The 15,598-nt window shown below is 37.9% G+C and overlaps 1 protein-coding gene across 1 annotated transcript in view; it reads right to left on the bottom strand.

The window, feature by feature from the left end:
- TMC3 (transmembrane channel like 3) overlaps positions 1–15,598 on the bottom strand; it is a 141,042-nt gene that overhangs the window by 30,592 nt on the left and 94,852 nt on the right. The window contains exons 15-16 of the mRNA XM_053719325.1: positions 11,694–11,761; positions 8,645–8,773 (exon numbers count right to left, since the gene is read on the bottom strand). Coding sequence (XP_053575300.1) covers positions 8,645–8,773; positions 11,694–11,761 — 197 coding nt within the window. The remainder of the gene's footprint in view (positions 1–8,644; positions 8,774–11,693; positions 11,762–15,598) is intronic.

Raw genomic sequence — 15,598 nt, forward strand, 5'->3', positions numbered from 1 at the left:
ATGTAATTAATTTATTGATAGTGTAGTGTTAGGTTTAATTGTAACCTAGGTTAGGATTTATTTTACAGGTAATTTTGTAATTATTTTAACTAGGTAGCTATTAAATAGTTATCAACTATTTAATAGCTATTGTACCTGGTTAAAATAAATACAAAGTTGCCTGAAATATAAATATTATATATATAAATATAAATTCTAAAATAGCTACAATATAATTATTATTTATATTGTAGCTATATTAGGGTTTATTTCACAGGTAAGTATTTAGCTTTAAATAGGAATAATTTAATTAATAAGAGTTAATTTATTTCGTTAGATTTAAATTATATTTAATTTAGGGGGGTGTTAGTGTTAGGGTTAGACTTAGCTTTAGGGGTTAATAAATTTAATAGAGTAGCGGTGAGGTCCGGTCGGCATATTAGGGGTTAATACTTGAAGTTAGGTGTCAGTGATGTTAGGGAGGGCAGATTAGGGGTTAATACTATTTATTATAGGGTTATTGAGGCGGGAGTGAGGCGGATTAGGGGTTAATAACTTTATTATAATAGCGGTGAGGTCCGGTCGGCAGATTAGGGGTTAATAAGTGTAGGTAGGTGGCGGCGACGTTGGGGGCAGCAGATTAGGGGTTAATAAATATAATATAGGGGTCGGCGGTGTTAGGGGCAGCAGATTAGGGGTACATAGGGATAACGTAGGTGGCGGCGGTGTACGGAGCGGCAGATTAGGGGTTAAAAAAATATGCAGGGGTCAGTGATAGCGGGGGCGGCAGATTAGGGGTTAATAAGTGTAAGGTTAGGGGTGTTTAGACTCGGGGTACATGTTAGGGTTTTAGGTGCAGACTTAGGAAGTGTTTCCCCATAGGAAACAATGGGGCTGCGTTAGGAGCTGAACGCTGCTTTTTTGCAGGTGTTAGGTTTTTTTTCAGCTCAAACGGCCGCATTGTTTCCTATGGGGGAATCGTGCACGAGCACGTTTTTCAAGCTGGCCGGGTCCGTAAGCACCTCTGGTATTGAGAGTTGCAGTGGCGGTAAATATGCTCTACGCTCCCTTTTTGGAGCCTAACGCAGCCCTTCTGTGAACTCTAAATACCAGCGGTATTTAAAAGGTGCGGGGGAAAAAATACACGTGTAGCTAACGCACCCCTTTGGCCGCAAAACTCTAAATCTAGCGGTCAGACATTAACACAGATACACACTAATAAAAACACAGACACACAAACATATATACACACATAGACACAATATATATATATATATATATATATATGTGTGATTATGTTGCAATCTTTTAAATGTAGTTGTATATATATATATATATAAAAAAAAAAGGTCTTTTGTTCTGCGCCAAAATCTCTGTGGATATATAATGATAATTGCAGGGAAAGAGGCTCCCCTATATCTAAACACTTACTTAGAGAACCTCAATCGATATGAGGTAAGTAATCACCCTTTAAAAGATAATCCCTGTAGGTCTCCGCAGCTCCTGTTATTTGGATCCGTTCTAATAGGGACCTGAAGCTGTATTCGCCAATTGCTGTATTCTGAGGTAGTATTTACGATCCTCTCTGAAAGCGTTGATGGCTCATGTAATGAAGAGGGAGACAAAAAGACAGAGGTCCCAAAATAGTGAAGCAAGTTTTATTAAGAACCCCACAATACAGGTATCCCCAAGGTCTCCCACTCACACTTAAAAACCTCAATCTTATGAGGTAAGTAAAAGCACATAAACCACAATAGTCAGAATAGGATAATACAAAAGGCCTCAATGTAACCCAAATGTATACGTACAGCGTCCCTGACGCGTTTCAAAGTCTCCTTCTTCCTCAGAGGGATAGAAGTACGTACTTCTATCCCTCTGAGGAAGAAGGAGACTTTGAAACGCGTCAGGAACGCTGTACGGATACATTTGGGTTACATTGAGGCCTTTTGTATTATCCTATTCTGACTATTGTGGCTTATGTACTTTTACTTACCTCATAAGATTGAGGTTTTTAAGTGTGAGTGGGAGACCTTGGGGATACCTGTATTGTGGGGTTCTTAATAAAACTTGCTTCACTATTTTGGGACCTCTGTCTTTTTGTCTCCCTCTTCATTACATGAGCCATCAACGCATTCAGAGAGGATCGTAAATACTACCTCAGAATACAGCAATTGGCGAATACAGCTTCAGGTCCCTATTAGAACGGATCCAAATAACAGGAGCTGCGGAGACCTACAGGGATTATCTTTTAAAGGGTGATTACTTACCTCATATCGATTGAGGTTCTCTAAGTAAGTGTTTAGATATAGGGGAGCCTCTTTCTCTGCAATTATCATTATATGTCCACAGAGATTTTGGCGCAGAACAAAAGACCTTTTTTTTCTATATTCATTTAGTGAAGACAAAGTGGGAGTCTTCACAAAACTATTCAGTCCAGCAGCCTTTTTTTCTGAATATAACTATTCATGGACTTTTATTATTATTATTATTTTGAGTAATCTATTGTGCAAGTATTATTTTATGTATATTATTTATTTTTCATTTTTATATCCATACTTGGTATCAACAATATTATAATAATTCATTCAACAACATTGGGGTAGCACAGTTTTCTTATCTTGTTTTTTTTATATATATATATATATATATATATATATATATATATATATATATATATATATATATATATATATATATATATATATAGTGTTAATTAGTCTCAGGTAAAAAATACTAATCCAACTACAGTTTAAAATGTTATAGTCACAGTGTAAAAAGATTGCCATCTTGAAGAGAACACAAAGATAAAAAAAAAAGAAAAACAACTTTTATTATGAGTGAAAGTTTATCTAATTCCAACCATAAAGTAGAAAAAAACCCATTAATAAAATCCCTTGACTTGTCAACAGGGCTTCATAACTGCTAAATAATAGAACAATCTAATCAAGACAATACACCCCTAGTCCACTCTTATGTACATTGATTTTAACTTGTTTTTATAATAAATAGTATTTTTATAAAATACTTATGTGAGTGGATACACCTATCTTTGCCTGCTTGAATGGGAGCCTGACCAACAAAACTTTTCTTCATTTGGATACTACACATTGAGGATAAGTTTCCTGGGGGTGAGCTGACACACCTTACTAAACAGCCTGCTCCTACTAGCACATTGGTGTGCTAATCCAGCATGTGAGTACCCATTTTCACCTGTATAAAGCGAATACAAATTATATCCTGAGTGATCTGCACAATTTTTGTACTTCATCTTTTTACTGCAGTATACGACTGATTTCCTTTGTGGGTGAGCTGCCACACCTGTTAAAATCTACATCCTGTTCCTACAAGCCATTGGTGTGCTATATAGCCATGTGAGTACCCATTTGGCTTATAATATTCTGTGGTCCTGTATACATTTGATGATACCACACATGAGGCGCCCCTCTGTTTTGTTTAATTTCTTATAATAAATAATAGAAAAATCTTCTAGCAGTCAAGCAACTAATATTAACCATTTTGCTTAAAAGTGTGGCATGACTTACAGACTCTTCAAGTATATCAGGGAATGTGACTGGGACCCATCAGAGAGTGTGAGATAATTTGTAGTATCCTGTAAAAGCTGAGCTTCCATTCCTTTCCTCTGAGTTCTAAAGCTGTCTGGTGGCAGACCACACCCCTCCCCTTACAGCATGCAGAGGCAGAGAATCTGTAAACATAAGTCCCCTGCAGTTGTCTGCATTTTAACCCTATGCAGGTAAAAAGCACATTGTGTAAAATAAATGCTGCCCATGCCTGCACCTGAAATCTTACTGTTCTTCAACTAGCCCTTAAAGCATGATCAATTGAAATAAAAACAGTGCACTCCTCAGTTTATTTCCTCAAACACACATACAGACTCCAGGTGCTTTAGGAACATGTGGGCTGATTGCTGAAATACACAGACTAGGCTCCCATGTGATTTGTAGTACTACTAACAGAGTGTTATTTAATAGTAAAAAAAACAAGAAAGTGCCCTGATTCTTTATCAGTGATATAGAGTAATGCTCCATAGTATGTCCCTTAACACAGTTAGACTTGAGCTGTGTCTAGCAGATTAAAGTCTTCACATGCTGATGTTTCAGTATCATGTCACCTCTGCTAAAAGTCTTGCTAGTATCTACCTACCCTACAGTCCTCTGTGTGGACTGCTGTCAGATGATCCTGGGTATAACAACCTCACTCACACATCGCACTATATTTGCCGCTTTCTTCTCTGGACTGGTGGCAGTGCGGCAACTGGGGAGATGTGTGCATTGTAGCTCCTCCCTGGTTCTTCAGAACGTGGGCAGGACAGAAGAGTTATCCTCCAATTATATATGTTCAGAGCCTCCACTGACATCAGCCCCTCCCCTATGAGGCTGTTAGAGAGCTGCCTCAAGGAAGCTATATTTTAATTGGGTAAAATATCAAAATGTAACTGTGTGACTCACAGTGTGGGGTGGGCACTCCGGCCGCTCTACTATACAGCACCGGAGCTATTGCACAATGGAGAGAGGCTGAGCTGGTGGCTGCTTTTTTCCACAATGTTCAAGTATTTTTTATTTTTTTTTTAAATTTCATTTAAACTTGCTTTTCTCTTTCTATGACGGGTGAGGCAGTGCCTCCACTGACTGTACGCCTCTCTCTCTCTCTCATGTTCTTTATCTATCTAAATACACACATTTTGCAAAATACCTCACAGCACAAGTAGACTTCACCAGTGGCAGATGTAATAAGGGCCCTGGTACAAGATTGTTTTGCCCCCCCCCCCCCAAAAAAAAAAAAATAATAATAGAAAATTGAAGTAATAGTAATAGACCAATATATTCCGCAAAAAATAGTGCATAATGTCATTATAAAAAAAATTAACAATATAAAGCAACAATATAAAATGTATTTATATATATATTTAATTTTTACAAAATCCTGTTTAAATTGAAAGTTCTTAGAACTAATAGACCTCGGCACACACTGAGTGCTCAAGTCCTGCTAATGTACCGAACTTTGAACAGAAGCGTTTGTAACTAAGATGTTTTTGATGTGACAACTATAGCGGATAGTGCCACTTTGTTTTCTTATGTGTATCAATTACCTCATATTTTTATTGAGGGTTCTAAATGTAAGCAGTTTTTTAAAGAAATGTATTTAAATAAAATCTGTTATTATTGTAAAGGTATAACACTATTGCGGTTTTTCTGCTTTATTTATATTCTTGGGAGAAACACCAGGGAACCAGAGAATTTACCATACTCCAAGAATCTTTAGAGGGATCCAATAATTAATTCAACAAAGGGAAATTGATCCAAGCCCAAGCGGGGGGCTGAAGAGTGACGTCCATCCTCGGGCTGAAGTCTGGATCCAAGCGGCGGCTGAAGAAATCCATCATCGGGCTGAAGTCTTGATCCAAGCGGGCGCTGAAGAAGTCCATCATCGGGATGAAGTCTTCTATGAAGCAGCATCTTCAATCTTCTTTCTTCCGGAGCCATCATATTCCAGCCGACACGGAACATCCTCTTCTACCGACACCTACCAGATTGAGCTTGCATTCTATTGGCTGATCGGAACAGCCAATAGAATGCGAGCTCAATCTGATTGGCTGATCGGATCAGCCAATCGGATTGAACTTGATTCTGATTGGCTGATTCCATCAGCCAATCAGAATTTTCCTACCTTAATTCCGATTGGCTGATAGAATCCAATCAGCCAATCGGAATTCGACGGACGCCATCTTGGATGACGTCATTTAAAGGAACCGTCATTCGGCGAGTAGGCGTCGGTAGAAGAGGATGTTCCGTGTCGGCTGGAAGATGATGGCTCCGGAAGAAAAGAAGATTGAAGATGCTGCTTCATAGAAGACTTGATCCCGATGATGGACTTCTTCAGCGCCCGCTTGGATCAAGACTTCAGCCCGATGATGGATTTCTTCAGCCGCCGCTTGGATCCAGACTTCAGCCCGAGGATGGACGTCACTCTTCAGCCCCCCGCTTGGGCTTCGATCAAGACATCGGAGGCTCTTCTGGACAGATCGGGACCCGGTGTGGTGAAGACAAGGTAGGGAGATCTTCAGGGGCTTAGTGTTAGGTTTATTTAAGGGGGTTTGGGTTAGATTAGGGGTATGTGGGTGGTGGGTTGTAATGTTGGGGGGGGGGGTATTGTATGTTTTTTTTTTACAGGCAAAAGAGCTGAATTCTTTGGGGCATGCCCCGCAAAGGGCCCTTTTCAGGGCTGGTAAGGTAAAAGAGCTTTTCTATTTTAATTTTAGAATAGGGTAGGGCATTTTTTTTATTTTGGGGGGCTTTGTTATTTTATTAGGGGGCTTAGAGTAGGTGTAATTAGTTTAAAATTGTTGTAATATTTTTCTAATGTTTGTAAATATTTTTTTATTTTTTGTAACTTAGTTCTTTTTTATTTTTTGTACTTTAGTTAGTTTATTTAATTGTATTTATTTGTAGGTATTGTATTTAATTAATTTATTGATAGTGTAGTGTTAGGTTTAATTGTAACTTAGGTTAGGATTTATTTTACAGGTAATTTTGTAATTATTTTAACTAGGTAACTATTAAATAGTTATTAACTATTTAATAGCTATTGTACCTGGTTAAAATAAATACAAAGTTGCCTGTAAAATAAATATTAATCCTAAATAGCTACAATATAATTATAATTTATATTGTAGCTATATTTGGGTTTATTTTACAGGTAAATATTTAGCTTTAAATAGGAATAATTTATTTAATAAGAGTTAATTTATTTTGTTAGAATAAAATTATATTTAATTTAGGGGGGTGTTAGGGTTAGGGTTAGAATTAGCTTTAGGGGTTAAAAATTTTATTAGAGTAGCAGTGAGCTCCGATCGGCAGATTAGGGGTTAATACTTGAAGTTAGGTGTCGGCGATGTTAGGGAGGGCAGATTAGGGGTTAATACTATTTATTATAGGGTTATTGAGGCGGGAGTGAGGCGGATTAGGTGTTAATAACTTTATTATAATAGCGGTGTGGTCCGGTCGGCAGATTAGGGGTTAATAAGTGTAGGTAGGTAGCGGCGGCGTTGGGGGCGGCATATTAGGGGTTAATAAATATAATATAGGGGTCGGCGGTGTTAGGGGCAGCAGATTAGGGGTACATAGCTATAATGTAGCTTGCGGTGGTGTACAGAGCGGCAGATTAGGGGTTAATAATAAAGTTCAGGGGTCAGCAATAGCGGGGGTGGCAGATTAGGGGTTAATAAGTGTAAGGTTAGGGGTGTTTAGACTCGGGGTACATGTTAGGGTGTTAGGTGCAGACTTAGGAAGTGTTTCCCCATAGGAAACAATGTAGCTGCGTTAGGAGCTGAACGCTGCTTTTTTGCAGGTGTTTTTTTTCAGCTCAAACAGCCCCATTGTTTCCTATGGGGGAATCGTGCACGAGCACGTTTTTTAAGCTGGCCGCGTCCGTAAGCAACGCTGGTATTTAGAGTTGCAGTGGTGGTAAATATGCTCTACGCTCCCTTTTTGGAGCCTAACGCAGCAATTCTGTGAACTCTAAATACCAGCGGTATTTAAAAGGTGCGGCGGGAAAAAAGCACGCATAGCTAACGCATCCCTTTGGCCGCAGAACTCTAAATCTAGCCATAAGAGTTTTGTGGGTCACTGTCACTTTGTGGCAGCCAAGGAGTTAAATGTTAATTGACAGGCCTGTAGTAAGAGGAAAATAAGACTTGATCTCTTAACCTAACAGTGATGTCTGGTGCATATATCCAGTTGTATTGACAGGAGAGCTACATTTTCCATGCACCCGACAACTACATGAGTGACAGACCCCCCTCTCCCTCCTTAGAGCCTGTTGGAAACAAGGGAGGAGAAGAACACAGTAAAACTTTAGTAAGGGGATTATATCAGTGCCTGAGCATGCCATGCCTAGGATCCACATCAAAATTCCCTTCAGCCCTAGTAACAGTCACCTAGTAGGCTGTGTTTGGGGACGGATCCCAGTCCTGGTCCCACTGCTATTACAACTAAAATAATTTTTAGGAAGTCTTCAACTGCTCAGTATTTTCAGAAAACGCAGGAGCTGAGCAGCATAGCAACTCAGATGAGTTCCATGAAAGCTGTGCACAGTACACACTACAAATCCAACTGTACCTGCTGAAAATATAGTGTACGTGCCAGAGGGAACAGTGCCCTTGCTTGCCAGGCAGGTACTATTTATTGTGGGGAATCATCAAATAGAAACTTTAAATCTGGGTCAGTCTCTGGGCAACAATAAGGGCGTCATGTAACAATGTGATTTTTTAAAATTTTATATTGAGCAAGCATTAAGCTGCTCTAAGTCTGCCCCCCAGCCCTGGGCCACGGTGCAGTGGCACCCCTTGCACCTGCAGTAGGTCTGTCCCTGGACTTCACATTTTAAAATTATTAACCATCCCTCTGTCTTCTTCTTTCTCTGTCAAGTTTAGAAATACTGAATATTAAAATGGAGTATTGAAATGTGAGACCAGGTTGACAGATTATCAAATCAATGGACAAGTTCTAAATGTGTTCCAAATGCAATTTATGTAAAATAAATCATGCAAATGTTTCCTGGCAATATTTTTGTAAATTAAAAAAGTTGGTTGAAGGTTTCATTTTACATTGCATACGTGTAGATTTCCGGTTGTCATTTTACTTACCTTGAGGCTCTAAAAACTTGCTGATGCGGAACGTTGCACGTAAGTACAGCCCAGCTCCTTAAATACATCAATCCTATTAATTTTAAAACATTAAATGCAGGTAGACATGGTGAAAAAAAGGCTCCCATCCTGAAAGAACAAATATTGATATACAGTTTGGGTGGAAATTTTATTATTTCATATCTTATTTATTAAAAGATTATTTCCTTCAATATGACAAATTTCATTATTATAAATGTAATGGTCATTTAGACCAATAACAGTGTTACCTTGTTAGACAGTAATGTCAGCACTTCAAAGGATGTGAATGTTAAACTTTCATGGTTGTAATAGACCATGCAATTTAAGGAGACTTTTCAAATTTGTTTTATTACCAAATTGACGTTATTCTAATGGTACGTTTTGTTGTAAAGAATGCATAGGATGTCCCAGAGGTAGTAATTCACTACTGGGATGCAGCTAATGTTTGGTTGCTGTATGCATATTTCACTTGTAATTGGCTCTCCAGATAGGTTCAGCTAGTTCCCAGTAGTGCTTTTCTGCTCTGGAGCTTACTAATTATTAAGTTGATCACAATCATTTAGAAAAGTTTATTTTGATGATTTTTCTACAAAATACCAAATTAAAGTCTATCACCTAGATTACAAGTTTTGCGCTAAACAGAGTGCAAAACTAACGACAAAAAAGTTGTGTGATTTCACCCTCCATAGCGCTGCCATTACGAGTTACTGAAAAGCCTCCTTAGGTGTGCAATATGGTGGCGTTAAGATCCTTAGCGCACAAAATCCAAGGACTGCTTTGATGTGCTCATGTGCGTTTTACCCCATAGACATCAATGGGGAGAGAGTGTTAGAAAAAAAACTAACACCTGAAGCGTGGAAAGAAAAATCTCTGTAACGCAACCCCATTGATTTCTGTGGGGAAAAAAACATTTGTTTAAACTTAACATAAAACCCAAGTCTAAACATCCCTAATCTGTTGCCCCCGACATCACCGGCACCTAAATAAAGTTATTAACCCCTAATCTGCCGCTCCTGACATCACAGACACTAATAAAAGTTATTAACCCCTATTCCGCCTCTCCCCGACATCACCAACACTAATAAAAGTTATTAACCCCTATTCCGCCACTCCCGGACATCACTGCCACTATAATAAAGTTATTAACCCCTATTATGCCACTCCCAGACATCGCCAACACTATAATAAAGTTATTAACCCCAAAACCTCCGACCTCCCACATCATTAAATAAATAAAAACTTACCTGTGAAATTAAAATAACCCTAACATTAAAATAAATTAACCTAACCTTACTATTCTAATAAAATAAAAAATACTACCAATTAAAAAATCTAAATTACACATTTACAAAAACCTAACACTACAAGAAAAATTAAAAAATCTAAAATTACAAAAAATAATAAACACTAAATTACGAAAAATAAAAAAAGACTAAGCTTACAAAAAATAATAAACAAAATGATCAATTTAAAAACAATTACACCTAATCTAATAGCCCTATAAAAATTAAAAGCTCCCCCAAAATAAAAACACCCCCTAGCCTACAATAAACTACCAATAGCCCTTAAAAGGGCCTTTTGTAGGGCACTACCCTAAGTTAAACAGCTCTTTTACCTGTAAAAAAATACAAAGTCCCCCAACAGTAAAACCCACTACTTAACCAACCCCCCCTTAAAAGGACATTCAGCTCTTTGTTTCATTGCCCTTAAAAGGGCATTTAGCTCTTTTTCAAAAGCTCAAACCCTAATCTTAAAAAAAAACACTAACCCCAGAACTCACGGTTGCTGAAGTCCGGACATCCAGGCTGCGACATCTTCATCCATTGCGGGGGGCGTCTTCTATCTTCCGTTTCAAAATGGTGTACCTTGCATTCTTATTGGCTGATTTGATTCTTCAAATTCAATTCAGCCAATAGGATGAGAGCTCCTATTGACTGTTCAAATCAGCGAATTGACACTCCCTGCTTGCGGCCACAAATCTGCAGGGGGCGGCGTTGCACAAGCAGTTCACCAGAACTGCTTGTGCAATGTTAAATGCATATGCTGTCAGCATTTAGCGATGCAGGGCGGAAATGATTCGCTATAGTGAATCATGTCCGCCCGGAGTATGATAAATCTACCCCTGAGTGTGTATGCCACTGAAAAACAGTAATCACTTTTACTAGTAGCATTTTTACTAATGGAAGTATATTACAAAAATGCTTCAATTTCAAATTGAAATGTGCCAATGCGCAAAATAGTATATTTAAATAATCCTAATTTATGTTTAAAGGGATATAAAAGTCCAAATTAAACATTCATGATTTAGATAGGGCATGCCATTTTAAACAACTTTCTAATTTACTTTTATCATCAAATTTGCTTTTTTCTCTTGGTATTCTTAGTTGAAAGCTAAATCTAGGTAGGCACATATGCTAATTTCTAAGCCCTTGAAGGCCGCCTCTTATCTGAATGCATTTGACAGTTTTTCACAGATTGAGTGCATTAGTTCATGTGTACCATATAGATAAAATTGTGTTCACGCACATGGAGATGTTTAAGAGTCAGCACTAATTGCCTGTAATGCAAGTCTGTCAAAAGATCTGAGATAAGGAGGCAGTCAGCAGAAGCTTAGATGCAAGGTAATTAAAGAGGTAACAAGTGTATTTCTGTAATAGTGTTGGTTATGCAAAGCTGGGAAATGGTAACTAAAGGGATATCTATCTTTTCAAACAATAACATTTTTGGTGTTTACTATCCCTTTAATGTAGATATTTTGCAACATTGTGCTTAATTGCTGATATATACTATGGATATATAAAATATATTAATGTGTTTTATGTAACATTTTCAACATAATTGCTTTAAGTGTATGACAATTTTATGTTATTTGTTTTATTTGTTTTTTTATTTCATTTCATGTTCCTTTTAATAAAATTATGTTACTTTTTGGGTCTTTTTGGCAATGTTTGGAACATTAATTATGGAATAATGCAATTATGTTTGTATTTTATTTTCATATAATGTTTTAGACAAAATATCTACATACCATATCATTCCTTGGTTGTATACCAGATGTAGAACGTTTTCAGCAATTTTGAATTCCCCATACTCTGGCTAAAGAAAGTAAAGTAAAAATAGTGCACAAACTATGTTAATATGTTTATAAATTATTACTGCGTAGCTACAATATGAAACACTAAGCTGTTTAAAAATATGTACATTAAAATAGAGTTCTGTCTTCCTTTCAACAATGGTTGACATGAGTACTAAAATATATTATCATGGACACACAAAGACAATATATAATTATTTAACATGACCGATGAACAAAAATTATTTTTGGTATATTGTAAAGTATAAATCAAACTAATAAATGAGCATGTTTGTTTAAATTTTTTTTTTTTTTTTCCAAACTTTTTTATTTCAAGATTAGCGATAGTTACATTTTTTTTTTTTTTTGAAATAATTTTTATTGAGGAAATATGCAAATACAAGAAAACAGAAAATGCGTCCACATGAAATCAAACATAGAAAGTACATTTTCATAACTCTCTAATAAAAAAATGGTTATAAACAAGAGCCCTAAGGTGGTGGTATTAGGGTAGTGAGATTCATTACTTCTACATATCTAGTCATAAAAAGAGTTTTAACCAGTTATAGGGACCAAACCAACAGTCAGAATGTAATGTCTAATGATGGTTAAAGGATTTCATCCAAAAGCGTAGATCTAGAATCGTATGCTATATGGGTTGAGAGTGATAGAATGGGCTCGTGTGTGAAAGAGAGATATGGTTGGGACAGGTAAATATGATACCTCTTTTATAACCTAGGTATTGAAAAGTTATATGGGAGTTAGCAAAGTGGTTTTAATTGGGGGAGGGAGTGTTCAGCGGGCCAAAGCCGCTCTAATAAGGGGAGAAGGGAAGGAGGGGGAGCGGAGACTGTGGAGATATGAATCCGAAAAGACTGTTGAAATACTATGGGTATCTGCGTATAAAGTCTATGGGGAGATTTCTCACAAAAATTATTTATAGGGAGATAAACTACTGTATACTGTCTGGGATAGTGTTTAGTCAGATAAAGGGCCAATAATGTGTATAGGAATGAGGTAGTGTGGGGGAATATATAAGGGGAGTTTTAGTCAAATGATAGTCTGATTACGACCCTCCTGAGGCAATATTTCAGCTGAGATGAAGCTATAATAGTAGTGTACTGAGGAATATAGATGTGGTTGTGGGCTAGTTACCTTTTCTGTGATCATTCTGATGCTAGGGGCTAGGAGAGAATGTGACTGCCATTGTCACAGGAAACATGACTGATTATAACCATAATGATGTGCAAAGTCAGAGAGCAATAATAAAAGATATTATTACATAGGACATTCCAAAATATAACCGGCTGACATATAGTTATCCACATAATAATTGAGAAATAAAATAACTTGTCTAACCTAGGTATAGCGGTAGAATATAACCATACTTGCAAGTAGAGTTATGTTAGACCCAGCAATATTATAGAGAGCCCCAGGTCCCCGTGGATAGAGGTAGCAACCCGTTATGACAGCAAGATTTATAGCATGGGGGAATTTCCTGAGGAAGCTAGCTTACTACGTGCCTTAAAAATGTCCGACTTAACATGTCCAACAAAGAAAGATAAGAGCATGTAGTTCGGGAGCTAAATATACAGGCATCAGTTCTAGAGCACAGGCATATGTAGTGACCTGTATTGTGTAGGTAATTAAGCTAATCTAATACGGTATATGTGGCCCCAGACTAAGAGGAGATATTTATGATGCTTTGGACAATCTAACAGCCACAGTAGGGGGTTAATGAACATGTAAAATGGAGAGAGAAAACATTCTAATGTCCCTTTAAATAAACTTCTATTCCGCTGCGTCATGGGGGATATGCCATAAATTAAACATGAACTGGCTGCTTACCAAATATCCATCAGTGTGCTAGGACCTAGGGGTTAGAAACTAGCTCCAAATAGCTGCATTAAGAGGTGGATATAAGACCAGTGTCAACAGCCAGACCGACCTAGTAGGGCAGGGTTACGCTTTCTTTAGTGTATCTCTATAAGGTAACAGCTTATGGCAGTATTTAGGAGAAACAAAATGAAATATCTACTATAGTATTGATAAGAATTGCATTGAATCATTTGTGTATATCTGCCAGAGAGTATTATGAGTGTGATAGGCAGGCATGCCAACTTAATCTATAGGTATCCTTGTGCAGCTAAGACAGCCTCATCTACACACTGCAACAATATTCCCTCACTATATATTCGTCTGCCTCCATACTATGCTATATCCTGTAATAGGGAAATGACAGTAAATGATCACTATCTCCACCAGCCCATATTAAACTGACTATATATTAAATATAACAAATGTACTTCTAATAGAGTGAGCCAGTAATTAATAATTTGTGAGATAAACAGTAAAGTCATATAACTTAGTAAAACTAGGTTTTTTAGACCAAAAGATTTAGGACCATTACAAAAACCATTAGAACCTGCAAACAAAGATAAAGTCTCAGTCTACTTTTAAGGAAAGCGGTGTTACAGAGTTGTTGTTTTTTTTTGTTTTTTTTTTGTTTTTTTGACTGTTTTTACCCGATCCCCAGCTTGGAATAATACATAGACAGTGTGGCTCCAGTGATTCTCCCCTTTAGGGCAAGAGACCGTTTCCCTCTTCCTGGGACCATGGAGAGGCTCACGTAATATGCAGCTTTCCAGAGGCTAAAGTGACACCACAGCCACCTCGGGATTAGACATCTTTCAAATGGCCATATTCCGATTGTATAGATGTCCCTCAGTGAGTGAAGGGTAGGTTTGCCTGTAAAAGCGGGAAGCAAGGGCAAGCTCCCTGGGGTGTCTATCTGCGTTGACAACGCTCCCCTAACACAGCAGGAGGCAGCGTGTAGGCGATCCAGATGATCAATTAACTTTTCTCCAAAAGGAGACGGCATGCTCTGAGCTTGGGTAGTTATCAGCAGAGTCTGAGAATGCTCCCCGGCTGAGTAGGTGGTAGTCTCAGGAGTGACAGCATAACCAGCAAGTCCCTGACCGGAGTTGTCTTGCAATTCACGCAGCTCATTTGGTGTTGTAGTAGTGCGGGCATTAGGGTTCTCGTTATTATTAAATGATACAAGGAGATCTCCCTCTTGGCCATACATCTCTTCTTGTAATGTACCAATAAGCTCCTGGAAAAACTGCTTGAGATCGCGGTAATGGCTATCAAACGTGAGAAGTGTGTTACGTTCCCAGTATGTTATAGAGTCCAGCAGAGAAGGGCCGTGGCCAAAAGGTTTTTCTAATGCCAAAGTTGTCATTGCAAGATCCGCAATGCTATGTGAGGGTAACACTGGCACTTTTTCTTGATAGGTAGACCGGGGGTACTAGTATGCTCACGACTGCGCTCCTCAGAAGTTCCACGTGGTCTACAGTATGGCCGCTCAGTACACCGCTTATGTGGTTACTGTTGGTGGTGGAAAAATGAACCGAGTTGTCCTTTCAGGTCCTTTCTGTCTCTATAGACTTCTCAGTATGGGTCTATGGGTCCTTGGTCATAATTCAGGATATTGTTGGGCAAAACTGAACGGTCCGATTATATAATAAAGGTAAAGTTTGAGCAGAGCTCTCTTAGTGTGCGACCGTTCAGTTACCCTGCTTGCTCCACCCCCCATGTTTGTTTAAATTTTAATGAGATTGGAAACTAAATAGTTTGTGCCAAAAATCTAGCACCAGTATCTAAAAATTTATTTTAAAAATTAGGTTTTAACTTTGTGTATTTTTTTTTTCAATTTAATTTATTTATCCTTTCTGTCATATCTTCTCCCTCACGTCTACACCACTGATCCTCATCTCAATGAGAAAGGTTTAGAGAAGAGAAACCATATTAATAAAGCTGTGCTATGAAATTGCATTTACATATTTTTAATGGCATAT

This window comes from Bombina bombina, chromosome 6, assembly GCF_027579735.1.
Source record: "Bombina bombina isolate aBomBom1 chromosome 6, aBomBom1.pri, whole genome shotgun sequence".
In the NCBI taxonomy this organism is placed as follows: domain Eukaryota; kingdom Metazoa; phylum Chordata; class Amphibia; order Anura; family Bombinatoridae; genus Bombina; species Bombina bombina.